Raw genomic sequence first — 17560 nt, 5'->3', positions numbered from 1 at the left:
TGCCAAATAGTTCACAATTTTTCTATTACGGAGCACTATTCTATAACTGACTAAACTGCCGACCGCAATCTTCCGGAAAGTTCTATTCTAGAATTCTGTAGTATTTCTTTTTCTTTCTAGTAAATTCTTTTTATATCATCGATATTTTCCACCTGAGTCTCAGAGATGGCGCGCTACTCAATACTCAATTCGCCAGGTTTCTTGGCAATGTAGGCATAGTAGTTTTATGCTCTGTCAAAAGATGTCGCCACACACCTTAACAATACTATAGTATGTTTTTCTTTTTACAGATATTCGGATGGTTCAGACGAATGGGCCCGAGTCGACCTGAAAAATCGCGAAGTAGGCCTGGACAACCTGGACAGGTCCAACGTTGAATTCGAGCAGCCCAACTTTGAGCCAGAGAACAATCGCAGGGACACAGAAGGCTATGGAGCCGACCTGGAAAAGGATCACGTGTTGCCGACCTCAGCGCCCGCAGCGGACATACTCAAAAACAACAATAATAGGCATTACGCTAACCCAAACAGGTGAGAATAAAACTTCATGCATCCAATCTAAGCTCTGCCTCATATACCGGGTAGTGCGTGGTCGTTGGAAACATAGGAAATCCCATACAAATTTTGAAGTGTCTAGATATTGGCTCCTCTGTTGATTTTACAGAAAAGTCGTAAATATTTTTTTAATATTAATAAATAATAGTTATTAATATAATAATTAATAATATAGAAAAAAAACGAAATAAAAATGATTTGTTGATATGAAAAATAAAGCTTATTTTTACGTGAGGAATCTCCCCACGAGAGATGGTACATGTTTTTTGAAACACCTTGTATACAGGGTGGTCCGAAATGTATTCCTGAAACTTCGGCAGCATATTCTGCAAATAAAAACAAGTAAAAAAGTTCCTATAAATGTATGTCTTAAAATGCTTAGTTTCGGAGATACAGGGTGTAGAAGTTTGGTTTTATTTTTATTTCGATTTTTTCCAAATAATTTCTGAATTAACGTCAATATTTGGATAAAAATTGGTATCTGGGAGTTTTTTGACATGATAAATTTGATTTTGATGTCAGTATTACTCCTACTTGTAGAGGGCGCCTCCTACATATTTTTAAGTGACTAATTTGAAGACTAATAACTTTTCGTCCGTACCTGTATAAAACTACTGAATAAAAAAAATACATTTACGACGTTTTTTTACGTAAAAAAGGTCTTGAAATCGCTACGAGTAATGGTTCTCGAGATATTTGAAATCTAAATTATCAATACCTGTCTTCATTGACATAAATTAAACATGTTGACTAAATAGTTATTAAAGTTATTAGATTATTATAACAAAAACTGTTTTATCATCATTTTTTCGAAGAATAATTTATGATTAATTTAAAAAAATAAAGAGTTTCCAAGTTTATCATTTCAGTCAAATAACTACTCAACATGTTTATTTTTTGTCAATAAAGACATGTATTGACTATTTTCATTCTAAATATCTTGAGAACTGTTGCTCGTAGCAATTTTTACCTAGAGACCTTTTTTACGTAGAAAATGTCGTAAATGTATATTTTTCTACTCAATAGTTTTATACAGGTACGGACGAAAAGTTATTACCCTTTAAACCAGTTAAAAAATATGTAGGTGGCACCCTCTACAAGTAAGAATCATATTAACATCAAAATCAAATTTCTCATGTCAAAAAATTTCCAGATACCTATTTTCATACAAATATTGACGTTACTTCAAAAACTATTTGAAGAAAATCGAAATAGAAATGAAACTTTTTTCTGGATTTTTATCTGCAGAATATGTTGACGAAGTTTCCCAGCTATTACAGTTCGGACCCCCCTGTATATCGCTCATCTTTGATCTGTGAAAATGGCAACTAAACACTGTCTAACATCTTGCTTTTTCTTATTTTCAGATACAACAACGACCGAATACGTCCAGACCTGAACTCACCTAATGAACACGTCACCGAGAACATCTACAAGACCACAACCACCTTCAACAACCTCCTCCGCAACGTCAAACCAACCAAATCAATGTACGGCAAAGCCTCTCCAAGTTACGTCCCTCCAAGTCGCGCGTTATTCACTCCACCGTTACCACCGAACCTTCAAAATCCGTACGCAGACAAACCTACACTGCGAGGTACAAATTCTGATAGTTTTGTGAACAGAAGACCCATTCCACCACCAAGTCTTGTACCAGCAAAGGACCGGATACCTTTTCGACCAGATTTACCAAAAGTGAACATAGAGAAGGCTCCTGCACGGCCTGGAGGTATTGAACGTCCTTCAAACGTAAACCACGCTAACAGCGACTCAAAAAGTGAAAAGAAGAAGAGTTTGAACACTCCGAGCCAGAATGTGCGCATCGGTGACTTTTATGGCAACAGAAACGCCAACGAAAGTAACTTCGAGTACGAAAAAATCAACGTTCCTAGCATCACAAGGATTTTAAGCGGTTCAAACGGTCGTCATGATGATATTCCTGACGTTTTATTACGGACAGTAACTGCAACACCTAACATAGAAAAGTTTGAACCCAAAGTAACCAAAACTCGAGCACCCTCGGCTGAACCCAGCTTAAAAAGACAAGACCTGGAAAAACCAGAACTGCCAGAAGAAACACCTGAGGTACCCATCGAATCCAAAACAATATCCAAAGAAGAAGTACTAGTCCCTGACAACGTACGACCTTCCATAGACCGATCTGAGAGTGTGACAGTTAAAAAAGACTTCGTTCCTAAACAGGAGAAGAAGAACGTTTACGTTGAAGACGTGACAACGCAGATTTCTGACAGTGTCAATTTACCAAACGTCAAAGAGAAACAAACCAATGTTACTGCAGTAGGTTCTGATGAAATATGGTTAATCTGCTGGAACGTTCATGTGTATTTGGTGGTTGTAGGATACGTCCTTTTGGCAGCTTTTAGTATCTACAAACTTATACGATATGAAAACGACCCTCATATGTTCTCTAAGAGTTATTTCTTAACTATTCACTTGATGCTCACAGTTATATGCGTCCTGAGGATATTTTACTTGATATACGATCCATATAACTACCGAAAAAGATTCAATCCGTTCCTATACGACTTTCTACATAACTTTCCTTTAAGTCTTTTAGCAACAACCTTCGCGGTACTGATTCTCTTTCTCCTAAAACGTACACTAACTCACTTGGAGGTAAAAACCAGACCAGTAGTTCTTGTTGTATTCGCCTTGTTACATATAGTACTTTGTTTCTGTCTGAGTATCTTTGAAACACTGGGATATTTAGATAAAGCATCGTTCACTATATGCAAAACTGTCTTTGTGCTACTAGCTTGGGCTTTAGGGTTTAGCTACTTGTACCTGTACAGGATTATAAAAAATGTTCTGGCGAAAAAGAGTCAGAATTTGAGCGAAATGTGTACTCAGAACATCTCGTATGCTAGTCATATAACAATTGCAGTGGCTTTACTGTTTATTTTGTTGGGCTTGGTGCAACTATACGCCTTGTTCTTCATCAAGAACTTCACGTTTTCCTCTCAGGAATTACCTCATCACTGGATACTTTGGAGTTTTGAACTGAGCGTTAGGTTTATAGAGATCTCTATAATTACATTACTGGCGATCGTGGTGAGTTTGAGAATGTCCCAACGTGAAAAACAGGCTTCTGGAGGCTTTCCTCTGTTCCCCTGCACCACCAGTGATTCTAGTACAGACAATATCTTTCCAAACAACTGTAACACCAACCCAAACGCACTGAACTACAGTAGACAAGAAATGATACATGATAACATCCCTACTGAACCTGTAGAGCGACCTAACCTCCTCAAGAACGCGTTCCAAAACGACTCGTTTGATAAAAGAAGTACCTTGGAACGATACCAGAGCGACTCAGAACGTAATTCAAACTTCGATAGATTCGAGCGTCCTAAATGGGGCTCAGATCGTTTTGATTCCCGTCAAAATATCGACCAGGGGAGTCTGAGTAACTTTGGACAGCCTAGTAGCGGGAATTTCGAGCGTACCGGTCATAACTCGGTGCATAACTCGATGAGGAATGAAAGGAGTAGCGCTCGGAAACATCCAGGGTTTTATACGAACAATGAGGACTATCAAAACGATGTTTTGGCTGGTTCTGAGAGGAATATATACAGTGAACCGATAGATAACCCTGCCGGGCACCAATACGAGCGTACTAGACACGAATTTGAGAGAAACGACTTTGAAAGGAGGTCAAGGAACTCTTCGAATACCTCAGGGAGGAGGTCGACAGGTCGGGCAAGGAAAAACCATCCTAGACCTCATCTAGGGATTCAAACCTTGCCTAATCACGAGCGCGGGCAAACTATGCTTGTTGATGAGCAAGGGTTTGTTCGTTTCAAGGCAATGAGGGATCAGAATCACTATTCTGATGCATAATGTTTGTTTCGGGCAGGGAAGAAAGGTGCTAAAGGAGAGGTGTTCCTGTGAAAGGGAGTTTAGAAAGTAAATTGAGTTTTTTTTGGTTCGATTTCTGGGGTGAAAATACGTTAAAAATATTAAAATTTTCTTTTTAATAGAGTATAATTTTGGGTAGTATGGACTACAATTTTTTATTTTCCCGTAAATTCATAAATAAAAATGTTTCTAATCTCAAATTTTTAGAAATGAATAGCTAGTAGTATTATTTAGAAGTGTCTCTCCTGTAAGAGTTTTATAACAAAACAGATAATGAAAAAAATGGACTGGGTGTTCCGAATTGGAAACTTGGACAGCATATTCTGCAGATAAAAATAAGTAAAAATGTTCGTATAAATGTATGTCCTAAAATGCTTCGCTTCCGAGATACAGGGTGTAGAAGTTTCATTTTTATTTCTTTTTTTTAAATAATTTGTGAACCAACCAAGTATTTTAATGAAAATTATTGTCTGAGTGTTTTTTGACATAAGAAATTTCATTTCGATGTCTTTCGATGTCTTTGGTAAAAAAATTATATTTTTTCACTCAGTAGAGTTTAATACAGGTACGGACGAAAAGTTATTACTCTTCAAATCAATTAAAAAACATGTAGATGGTGCCCCCTACAAGTAGGAGTCATATTGGTCACAAAATCAAATTTCTCATGTTAAAAAACACCCATACTTTTTTAGGAGATACATCTATACGAACATCTTTACTTATTTTTATCTGCAGAATATGCTGCCGTATTACCAGAATACAATTTGGACCACCCTATACAGGGTTGTTCACCACATACGACACGGAGTATTGTAGCTAAACGATTAGATTTTTACAAATTGTAAGTTTTAGGTTCGTTGAAGGACCATTAGAGCTACAATTTAAAAATATTTTTACAAGATACAGAGTGTCCCAAATAAATAAAAAATATCAAAGTTGTATTTTTTTAAATGGAATACCCTGTATATTATTACATTTTTAGTTTCTACGATTAAAATAAAGGTAAATTTGATCAGGTTTATTACACTTAAACCTTACCGTTTTTGAAATATTTTCAATTTTGTGAAATTGCAGTCAAAATTTTACAGCTTCATTTCTCCAAGGGTATCGAAGTTTTTAATACTAAATATTTGCTGCAGTTTATTTATTGATCAGTTATTGTGTTGCAATAATAAAATTATACTACCTTATACAGAGTGTCTAAAATTTTATTTTAAATAATTATTAGCTTTAAACGGCAATAACTTGTTTAATTTAAATGGAACACCCTGTATATTTTATGAGAATCAGATGCACAACTTAATTGTCTATGAAATTGTATTATACCATTTTTTACCTATAGCTTCAAGTTTCCGTAGAAAATGCATTTTCTTCTAATTTTAAATTCATTTATCAATATACCCATGAAATACTGACATTTTAGATTATTTTTAAAGATGTACCAAATTTTTAAAGAGTACAGATACTAATATTGTCGATATAGTTTAGTTATTTTATTAAAAAATAAAAAAAACTGTTTAAATATTTGTTAAAGAGGACCAATTAATATGATTCCAGTATTCAAACTACATTAATTTACTGTTTGCGTTGATTAATAATAATTGCTCCAAAAACTAAAAAACTGAATTTTTTATGTGTATTAGACAGTGTGGTAAAAAGTAACACCTTAAAAATGATATTTAATTTATTGACAAATGCTTATTTATAACAACAGTTTTTTATAACTTATTATTATATTGATTTCTGATTCAAATCCACATTTATTTAGAATAATTTATTCACGAACATAATTAAGTATGTAATTAATTACTATTTGGGTGGAAATAATGGTGGTATATTTAATTAATGGTATACTCTTTTATGAAGATTTAAATAGTTTTCTTTTTGCATACAAATGGGCTAGAAATATTATCATTTTGTTAAAAACGATAATATTACTAGCCTGTACATTTTGTACATTTGTTGCTTTAAAAACAATCTAAAATGTCAATATTCCATGGGTATATTGATAAATGAGGTCTAAATTATAAGAAAATGCATTTTCTATGAAAACTTGAAGGGATAGGTAAAAAGTGGTATAATACAATTTGATAGACAATTAAATTATACATCTGATTCTCCTAAAATGTGCAGGGCGTTCCATTTAAATTAAACAAGTTATTGCCCTTTAAAGCTAGTAATTATTTAAAATAAAATTTTAGACACTCTGTATAAGGTAGTATAATTTTTATTATTGCAACACAATAACTGATCAATAAATAAACTTCAGTAAATATTTAGTATTAAAAACTTTGATACCCTTGGAGAAATGAAGCCTTAAAATTTTTACTGCAATTTCACAAAATTGAAAATATTTCAAAAACGGTAAGGTTTAAGTGTGATAAACCTGAATAAAATTTACCTTTATTTCAGTCGTAGAATCTAAAAATAGAATAATATACAGGGTGTTCCATTTAAAAAATACAACTATAGCATTTTTTACTTGTTTGGGATACTCTGTATCTTGTAAAATTATTTCTAAATTGTAGCTCTAATAGTCCTTCAACGAACCCAAAACTTAAAATTTGTAAAAATCTAATCGTTTAGCTACAATACTCCGTGTCGTATGTGGTGAACAACCCTGTATACCTAAATCTCATATACTACATGGTATAGTAAATACCTAAGGCATTTTATTATTTTGAAATAACAAAGAGGTACAGAATATCATTAGATTTTAATTATACAATTTTATAGCTTTAATAAAGAAAAAAGAAAAACGTCTTAGAGCTACTAAATGATCAAATTTAAATAATGGAACATGATATTCTGAGAATGTTTACACTTTCCTCGTGTATCCAATTACATGATCGTTTTATGGCATTGGAGACTGAAAACGACACCTAAATAATCTTATATTATTTTAAACTACTAGCTTTGCTACTAGTTATGCTGCAAGTAAAGAAACGCGGAAATATTTCTATTCTATTATACCATACTATCGAAAAAAAAACGACGTCAAAAACAATCGATAATAATTTTGGCGTGGTCAATCTCTAGACGTCATTTACTAAATATACTGCCTATTTGTTACACGTAAAAAAATAGTTTTTACGCGTATAAAACTATTTTTTACACGGATAAAACTATTTGTTACACGCAAAAAACGATTTTTTACGTGTAAGAAACAATTTGTTACACCTAAAAAACTATTTGTTTCGTGTAAAAAACTATTTGTTACATGTAAAAACTATTTTTTTGGCGTAAAAAATAGTTTTAATTTTTTTTAAGTTTCACTTCACAATTTTTTTTGTACACCCCAAAAAACGAATCAAAAAGTTTTAAACGTTTCTTTAAATTTGTTTGAATTTTTAGGGAACCCTTCTTTTTGTATAGTTCTTCTCTGTTACGAAAACATGACGTGTATTTTTGACACCAAGATTTAGGACACATTAACCTAATAAATTATACAAATAATCTTAGGCCTAAAACACATATGATACCTAAAATTGAATGGCATAAAACAAGACAAATTCAAAAAGGCCAAAAAGAGAGATAGTAAAAATTTAATAATTCGACATATATAAGAAAAAATAATATTTATATACGGAATTTTGCTATTAAATGTGAATATATACAAGGTGCTTCACAAAATCTTGACGAAAAAATCGAGGTTTTATGGATCATGTGAGTGTAAAAATAAAAATATATTATTAGTAGCCTAAGATAGGTAATACTTTAAAAGTAATAAAGTCACTATGTCCCACTGTAAGTGATATACAGGGTGGTGCAACGCACTGTTACCCTGTACAAAGAATACTCGAATATGCGGTTTTTTAATGTTGAACAAAATGTATGTATTAAAATGATACACTATATCGTTGTTAGAATTTAGCGTGTACCGAGTTATACCGGAATTGTACCGGGTGTACCATTAAAGTAACCCCGTTACAATGGAGTATCTTACTTAACATAAATACACAGTGAGAAGTTTTATTATTTTCAGGATAACCAACATAAAAAAATGTTTTAATTATTTTTGACTTCGAATTTTTATTTTTAACAACGCCCTGTATATTATTCTATGAGATATTTTAAATCTTTTATTTCTTACTGGATTAATAGACTTTTAGTCACGTGATTAAGCTTGACCGGCACAACGCCGCCAACTTTTACATATTTTCTTTTAATCAAAATGTTTTAGGAAACAAAAATAAATTAATTATAAATATGTAAACAGTTATTATTTACGTCAACAAAACTCACGCTTGAGGGACATAAATGGCCATTACTACCGTTTTCTCATCCAAAACATTCTAATAAAGTTGCAATGAGTTTTTTACGGCTATTAAGCTGTCTTGTACACTTCGCACCAAAAGGGGTTCTAAAAAGAACACTGTTCGACTGCAAGAACTCCTAGTAAACATTTTTAAGCTTAAAGTATCCCAACACAATTCGTTTAAACCAAAAACTCGTAATACAAAACTTGTCAAAAAGTGTCAAAACGAATGACAATGTCAGGAAATAAATAAATAAATTTGGCAACTTGACATTCTTACAGCAGCGCTACCACCTGAATTCCCTAGCGGGAAATTTAAATTCCAATTAGTCAGCCCGGCGCCGAATATGTCCATCGTTGGCAACAAAACTGTAAAAACTCGTGATGTACAGTTTTAAGAGACATTCAAGCAGATTTAAAATATATCTCATATAATATACAGTGTGATAGAAAAAAACAAACCCCGGAAATTTAAACTTCTCTATTTTTCTATGCAATTAAATTATTTCATTGGAACTGAAGTTACCGAGCCACCCGGTATACACGTTATACAGGACGATCTCGTATAACCAAATTTTTTCCCGTATAACCCAAAAAAATCCACAAAGATATTTAGCGTAGCGAATAAAATGTGTATAAATGAATTAAGTATAAACAATTTGCAAATTTTTGTATATATACATATAAAGTATAAAGCGTTAAGTAAAAAGAAATAAATTAATTTTAATTTTTCATGTAATTTTTTACATACGTACATTATTTGTAACATACAGGGTGTTTAAGGAAGGCAGCTACTTTGTTAAATGTTGTTAAATAGAGATTATTGATGTAGTAGGATGGATCGAGTCTTTTTTCGGTTATATTTGGACCTGAAAATGCAAACCTCTTGTATAAAAGACGCACATAAGATATAAAGAGTTCAAAAAATAAAATATATGAAAGTATTTGTAAGATTTTTATAATGTAAAACAAAATAATTTCAGTTTTTAGCTCAAAATTAATAGAATTTTTAAAAAGTGCAACACGACAGAACTATTGTATAATTTAAATTGTAGTTATTTCATTATTTCCAATTTTAATAATTACGCATTTTTCTGAAGTGTTATTTTTAACGTTAAAGCCCCTCCTACACGTAATATTTTACCGGTCAGTTTTACTCGATACGTTTTGACCGACAGGCAAAACGTTAAGTGTAGAAGGGGCTTTAGGTCTTTATTATACCTACCTGTCTCAAGTTTTTTGCATAATTATATAATTAACTGTAACTAGTCTCAACTATACTGTACCACAATCGTATCATTATGCTTATTAAGTCTTATTATCTTGTTTCGCTATCTACAGAGATAAAAATTCATATTGCTGTTTTATTTGAAAAAAAAAAAAGAATCACTTAAAACTTAAGTAGGTATAAATGAGGAAAGAATTTTTTTTTATACGATTTAATTTGTACGATGCTGTTGTGCTATATTGTTATTCTTAAATATTTTTTTGAAAACTTTTAAATTACATTAATATATCTTGAATCTTGTCATACTTTATAATTTAAAGAGACTGACTGAACTGAGTATCAACTTTTTTTAAATTTTCGATTAAATTGCGAATATAAAAGATGAAAAATTACCGTCCTATCATAGGGTCATAGATATTTTAAGACCCTGTTTTTCCTATAGACTTTTTTCCGATTAATGAAAAAAACTGGAAACGCTAGAGATAAAATTATACCCCCGGAAAATTGTTTTCCTACGTTGCGAGGACTCGAGGGCCATCTTGAAAATAATTATTAAAAGCCGTTTTGTTTATTTCGTCCGCCTCTGTATTCTCGTTTTACCCCGAACCCACTCCAAGTCTGTTAGAGATGGGCTGAGAATTGTTATTTAGTTAATAACCGGTAAAAATAACAGGTCTCTGTCATTTTAGATTATTTTAAAAATATTATTACGTTTTGTTTACAGTTAATCTCATAACTCTAGAGTCAAGTGTGTTAGAGATGGGTATATTTACCGTTAAATTAAGAGGTTACTGTTAGTTTAGATTGTTTTAAAACAACTATTTAAATTTTAATCTCGTAACTCAGAGTCAAGTATATTAAAGAATGCCAGAACTGTTATTTACCTTTAAAATAACAGGTAAAAAGAACAGGTCACTGTTATTTTAGGTTATTTTAAACATTTTATTACGTTTTGTTCACATTTAATCTCATAACTCTATAGTCAAGTGTATTAGAGATGGGTATAACTGTTATTTGCCTTTAAAATATCAGGTTACTGTTATTTTAGATTGTTTTAAAAGAAATAGGTATTTAAATATTAATCTCGCAACTCTAGAGTCAAGTGCGTTAAAGATGGCCAGAACTGTTATTTACCTTTGAAATAACAGGTCACTGTTATTTTAGGTTATTTTAAAAGAGTTATTTTAAAAGAGTTATCGCGTATTGGATTGATATATTTTTTCATTTGATTTATTTTGATTTATTTTGATATTTTAGGACAATTATCACATTTCATTTACATTACATCTCGTAACTCTAGAGTCAAGCGTGTAAAACATGGACAGAGCTGTTATTTACCTTTAAAATAACTGGTTACTGTTATTTTATGTTTATTTTAATTGTTTTCACATTTCATTTACATTTGATATTGTACCTTTAAGATAATTAAAAGTAGGTTCTAATTACCTCATTAGGGATGGGTGATAATGGACTTTACCGATGGTTATCGATATATAACTATCGATATGTCGATATATCGATAATATTGAAGTAAACTATTATATATATAGGGAAAAGTCCCATTCCTAGTTCTCAACTGCCAGATTAACTGAAGTAAAAGTTAAAATTATCGATATATCGAAAGTTATCGATAATTATCGACATATCGATGACTGAAATATATCGATAGGTGCACTTGTCGATAGGTAAAATGCAGTATCGCCCATCCCTAGGGAGAACCAGCCTTAAGATACACCATTATAGTATACTATCAATTATATAAAATTAAAAAGTTACCTGTTATTTCTTCATATCAATAGCAGTTCTTTAACTTTAACAGATCGTAATAGTTAATGTAATAACAGATCATGAAACAGTAAACCCATCTCTAATATCCTTTCTTTCATTCTTCATCGTAAATGAATAGTTCTTTTTTTCTGGGTGAAATCTAAACAAAAAGAAATGAAAAATCTCTCAAGATGGCTCTACGATATTTAACTCGCTTCGGTACAATTCGAATTTCGCTGCTTTTTGGTGGTTTTTAATAAATACAAGGCTTTAATAAATACAATTCTCCCTTTTATAATTGTTATTTACTCACGAGGATGCTTGAGGCTAAAAGTAGAGTGAAGCAAGTCCTTGTTAAAGATTCTTTTGCTTGGTTTCTCTCGAGTATCCTTGAGAAAATTTTAAGGAATTGTGTAAGATATCCTTTTTGTCTTTGAAACTGCTTTGAAGATGTTCTGGATATACCGTGTGTTCCCCTTTAATGGTTTAAGGTGTATTCACACATGTCAGTCGCGGCTTATTGCCGTTCAGTCATAATTTTTTGATTCGACACCGATAGAATTATTCGGTAAGTTATTCTTAGCAAATTTCATATACAGGGTGGTCCGAACTGTATTCCGGAAACTTTGGCTGCATATTCTGCAGATAAAAATAAGTAAAAAAGTTTGTATAAATGTATGTCCTAAAATGCTTAGTTTCGGAAATACAGGGTGTAGAATTTTCATATTTATTTCGATTTTTCCCAAATAATTTCTGAAGTAACGTCAATATTTGGATGAAAATTGGTGTCTGGGAGTTTTTTCACATGAGAAATTTGGTTTTGATGTCAATATGACTCCTATAGTTAGGGGCGCCACCTACATGTGTTTTAACTGTTTTGAGGAGTAATAACTTTTCGTCCGTACCTGTATAAAACTACTGAGTGGAAAACTTGAGTTGAACTTTTGGCACAAAAACATTTCAAATTTATGATTTCACTTTAATAACTATTTAGTAAACATGTTTAATTTATGGCAATGATGACAGGGTATTGATAATTTCGATTCCAAAGATCTCGAGATTCCATTACTCGTAGCAATTTTTACCAAGAGACCTTTTTTACGTAAAAAAAGTCGCAAATGTATATTTTTTTACTCAGTAGTTTTATACAGGTATGGGCGAAAAGATATTACTCTTCAAATCAGTAACAAAATATGTAGGTGGTGCCCTCTACAAGTAGGAGTCATATTGACATCAAAATGACTTTTCTCATGTCAAAAAATCCCAGACACCAATTTTCATCCAAATATTGACGTTTCTTCAGAAATTATTTGAAAAAAATCGAAATAAAAATGACATTTCTACACCCTGTATCTCCCAAACTAAGCATTTTAGGACATACATTTATACAAACTTTTTTACTTATTTTTATCTGCAGAATATGCTGCCGAGGTTTCCGGGATACAGTTCGGACCACCGTGTGTATGAAATTTGCTGAGAAAAACATACCGAATAATTCTATCGGTGTTTGTCTCCAATAAATGATCTTCAGACATTCTCAAATAGTCATAGAATTCATAGAAATATCACTATAATTAACTCAATCAGAGGACAATTCTTTACTGATATGCTTGAATAATCGTCACATTATGTTGATTGAATGAGACTGAATCGGTACGGCAAAAAAACCGTGACTGAGAGTGTGAACACACCTTTACGTCATATAAAGTAAAATGTACTATAAAACAAGATATAGCCCTTATAGAGAAATGTGAATGATTTTTCAGTGATACATATATATTTTTTTTAGTTTTTCTTCAGTTTAGAAGAAAAAAAAATCGAACGCTTCGTATGTAAATTATTTGTAAATAGCTGTATTTAAATATTATATTGCCAATATTATATAACAAACATACATATATACTTGCCATTTTTTTTTGTACTGGGATTTTGTATTAGGATTTTTAGTTTTGTACATTTTTTTACAGTATTATATATGTTTTAAGTGCAGTATTTCCGTCTATATGCATAAGTACGTTTATTTCTGTCCTATTTTTATTATTGCTTAGAATTATTGTACATTGTTTTTTTGTGTGTCCTAACCCTTTGTTACATTCCAGACATTCCTATATTTGTTTTATATGTGTGAATATTACTACTGAACAATTTGTGAATTTATAGAATGTATAGTGAAGTAAAAAAGGTCTTAAAAGAGTATATAACACTTTGATAAAACGAATAATATTACGGTTTTTTTTTTATTTATTTTTCTGAAAAAAATATGTTTTATGTTGTTACAAGTGTTATATATTCCAAAAAGATCACATCAAAATATTTTGTTCCTTTTTTAAACGTACTTATAGAAGCTTGAATCTCTTATAATTTGCCAGTATTTTACTTAAAAAAACTGCCTCACTATCATGTAAAAATAGTGTTTGCATTGCATTTCTTCAGCCACTATATTTATCGCTATACCGGGTGCGTCTCAAAAGCGGCTCACCTCTATGACTATTATTTTTTCGGATAAAAAAAACGCGAGTTGCTATGCTAGTATATGACATAAATTAGGATTGATTGACTATTCAATTGTTTTTGGTCACTTCCTGTTTCACCGTAAATTATTACAACTTTTGATTTTTAAACGGCACCCTCTATACAGGGTGGCCCATCGAAAACGTTCCGCAAGGCATAACGGCCAGGGTATTGTTTTTTTCAAAAAATCCAAAAACACGTCAATTTTGTTTGTGAGGGGGACAACTTTTGCCCCAAAAATGATTGCAAAATCTTCAACCCGGGGGTTTTTGTTTTGGGGAGAAGTTGTAATCATTTCTGGTGAAACAGGAAGTGACCAAAAACAATTGAATACATCAATCAATCCTAATTTATGTCATATACTAACATACCAAATCTCGTTTTATTATCTGAAAAAATAAAAAAGTTATGGGGATCAGCCACTTTTGAGACGCACCCGGTATAATTAATTTTTTACACAAAAAAAAACAGTTAATATATAAAATTAAACGGTATATACAGATATAGTAGCTGAAGAAAAATTGTTTCCCACTAAAATATCTACAGGAGTAAAGTTAATGAAAAGGCATAAATTAAATGTTTTTAAAAGTTATGGTGGAAAATAAACACACTGTAGATATGACGATTTTTAAAAATGTCTGCGACTTGTATATAAAGATGGTTTTTATCTTTTTAAAAATCGGTATATCTGTGAAAATGACTTTTGTTGTATTATATAATTGTAAAATATAAACAAATGATATGTATACTTGTAGTGTTTTATTACCCTCAATTCTTAATATTCCCTAAAATATAGTATGATCGAAAAAAAAACGCCGTCAGAGACACCTAGGAAATGACAATCGATGACAATTTTGGCGAGGTCAAGCCCTAGATGCCATTTACTTGGCCCGTACTCATCGATAGTCATTCCCCAGACACCTTTGGCGCCGTTTTTTTTTAGATCATACGGTACTTTCTTTTTAAGTAATCAAAACAAAAAAAATCATAAATACAATAATTAATAAAAAGAAAAAATAATGAATACTTTTTATTGACAGCGATGTCTAATATCTGACATATAATAATTATAGTGTTTTGTGCCCTGAATAGATGATACTAGGCAAGTTAAGGTAAGTAAGTACTTTTTTGTATAATAAAGTTTATTAAAATATTTACTGTGTTTTATTTTAATACCAAGATATCAAAAAGAATTAGTAAAATCTTTTAAATTTTACTCCTAATACTTACCTCCTCGCTCTTATGTATTCCTGATCAAAATCCAACTTTAAACTAAATCTTTTACTAAATGGTGAATGCAAATGCTTACTCCTGATACCGAAAAATAACTACTCGCTCGTATGTGTTCCTGATAAAAATTCAAGATTTCTCATTTTGAACTAAAGCTGCCAAAAATAATTTCCGCCTAGCAAATTTTAGAGGACCCGACCAACGAGTTAGAACAGTTAGATTTTTTTTGAAAAACGTCAATTACGGCCAAACTATAAGAGATATCGAGGAACGGAAGACGGCAATCGATAGGGAATTCAATTCTCTATAAGGGTGCAAAATTAGGGGATGATCGGAGCAAAAAAAAATTTTTGGCGAAAAATGAACCAAGGTTAACCCCTTACCTCATTTTTCGCCAAAATTTTTTTTTGTTTCCGATCATCCTCTAATATTGCGCCCTAATAGAGCGTTGAATTCCCTATCGAATGCGCTATTCCGTTCCCCTGTATCCCTTATAGTTTCCGAGATATTAGGGGTTGAAGTTTTCAAACGAGGTCGAATTGCTAGAGATAGCAGAAATAACGTTGATCGGTGCTATATTTACATGTGGTACTAAATTTACGCGTTACCTCTTCACAATTATGCGTTCCTGATAGAAATCGGCGATTTTTGAGCAGGTTTAAAAATTTTTGTGCGATCTTTGTCAAAAAGTGAATTTTCTCGGACTTTTATCAGGAGTACATGAGAGCGAAGAGGTAAATAGTATCTATTGACGCTTATGTGTTCCTGATAGAAATCGGTGATTTTGAACATGGATTTAAAAATTTTGTTAAAAGCAGAATTTTCTCGTATTTATATCAGGAGTACATAAGAGCGAAGAGGTATATACTTAATTTTTTTTGTGTAATTTTTGCCTTAAGGTTAAAAGTTGAAATATCAGGGATTTGTACAAGGAGCGCATAAGAGCGAGGAGGTAGTTTAAAGGTAGGTATTATTTTCATTGAAAATACTGCCTATTCCTGAACAATTTGTTAGGTTTTTTAGTATTAGAATACATTATTTTTGTGATAATTAAATGACTTTCTATTTGTGTTCATGATTAGACAGTATTTCTAATATATTCTGGTTCAATAAAACTTATTTATTTTTAATTATTTTTTTTATTAACATATTATTATTTTTTATTAACACAGAGTAATATAAAAAGTAATATTAAAATCCAAGGTGCTGATGGAGATATGCTGATGTCTATGTTGAGGTAAATAAATCTTCTGGCTACCATTCTGGAAAGTCTTGTTCCTGTAAGAAAAATAGAAAGAAATAATTAATTATTTGTTCACCAACACGCTTGCTTAAAAACTATCGTATGATCGAAAAAAACGGCGTCCCGTTGGCTTGGAAATGACGATCGATGATTCCCCATATCGATGATCCCCCCATCATTCCCCATATGATTTTATATCTTTTCTAGGTTAAAATGACAGCGATCTTCATTTCATAGCCATCGCCGACGCCGTTTTTTTTTCGATATTATATTACTTCTACAGGTTGAGTCTTAAATAAGTGCAAATATTTTTAGGGACAGTATATTTCGACCCCAGAAACACGATTATGAGGTTTTTTTCGCGAACAATTTTTTTTGAAAATTCGGAATTCTTTGAAAATTTACATAGATGACATAGAACATATGTAGGTAGTAGATTAAATTTACAAGAAAAAAAAAACAGAAAAGATTCAGTGGTTCTCAAAATTCTAGCAAAAAATATTTTTTTTTTGCAAATTTTCAAAACAAAATAACTCGGTTATTTTGGACTTATTTGAAAAACAATAAAGAGAAAATATGTTTCTTTTATCGAGATCTACCAGCCCTGAAAATATTTGCACCTATTTAAGACTCACCCTGTATAAATTCTATAACAACATATTTTTATTGAACTGTTACGCCCCTGGATTATTACACCCCCAGTCTTTTCATGTACCCACGTGTTTTAAACTTCTCGATTTCCCCGTAGTAGGGGTTAAACTCACCCCATTATGCTTACGGCTTTGTGTAATGTTTTCGTACATCTGTCGGCTTCCACAACATTAAGGAAACCAATTAATTTATTAAAAATATGTATACAGGGTGTAACAAAACTGCCGTACCAAATTTCA

At 31.7% G+C, this 17560-nt stretch overlaps 1 protein-coding gene across 2 annotated transcripts in view; it reads left to right on the top strand.

Annotated features, from left to right (window-relative positions):
- The window catches only part of LOC115877117, a 246114-nt gene extending 241325 nt beyond the window's left edge, over nt 1-4789 (top strand). For both annotated transcript variants that reach the window (XM_030893222.1, XM_030893223.1), the window contains 2 exons: nt 291-530; nt 1922-4789. In XM_030893222.1, coding sequence (XP_030749082.1) covers nt 291-530; nt 1922-4415 — 2734 coding nt within the window. In that variant the 3' untranslated portion in view covers nt 4416-4789. The remainder of the gene's footprint in view (nt 1-290; nt 531-1921) is intronic.
- Nucleotides 4790-17560: the final 12771 nt, after the last annotated feature.

The sequence above is a fragment of the Sitophilus oryzae genome, unplaced genomic scaffold (assembly GCF_002938485.1).
Source record: "Sitophilus oryzae breed Bouriz unplaced genomic scaffold, Soryzae_2.0 scaffold_1442_pilon_pilon, whole genome shotgun sequence".
Lineage (NCBI taxonomy): Eukaryota > Metazoa > Arthropoda > Insecta > Coleoptera > Curculionidae > Sitophilus > Sitophilus oryzae.
Note: the sequence above shows the minus strand (reverse complement) of the source record. Positions and strands in the feature narration are given on the sequence as shown.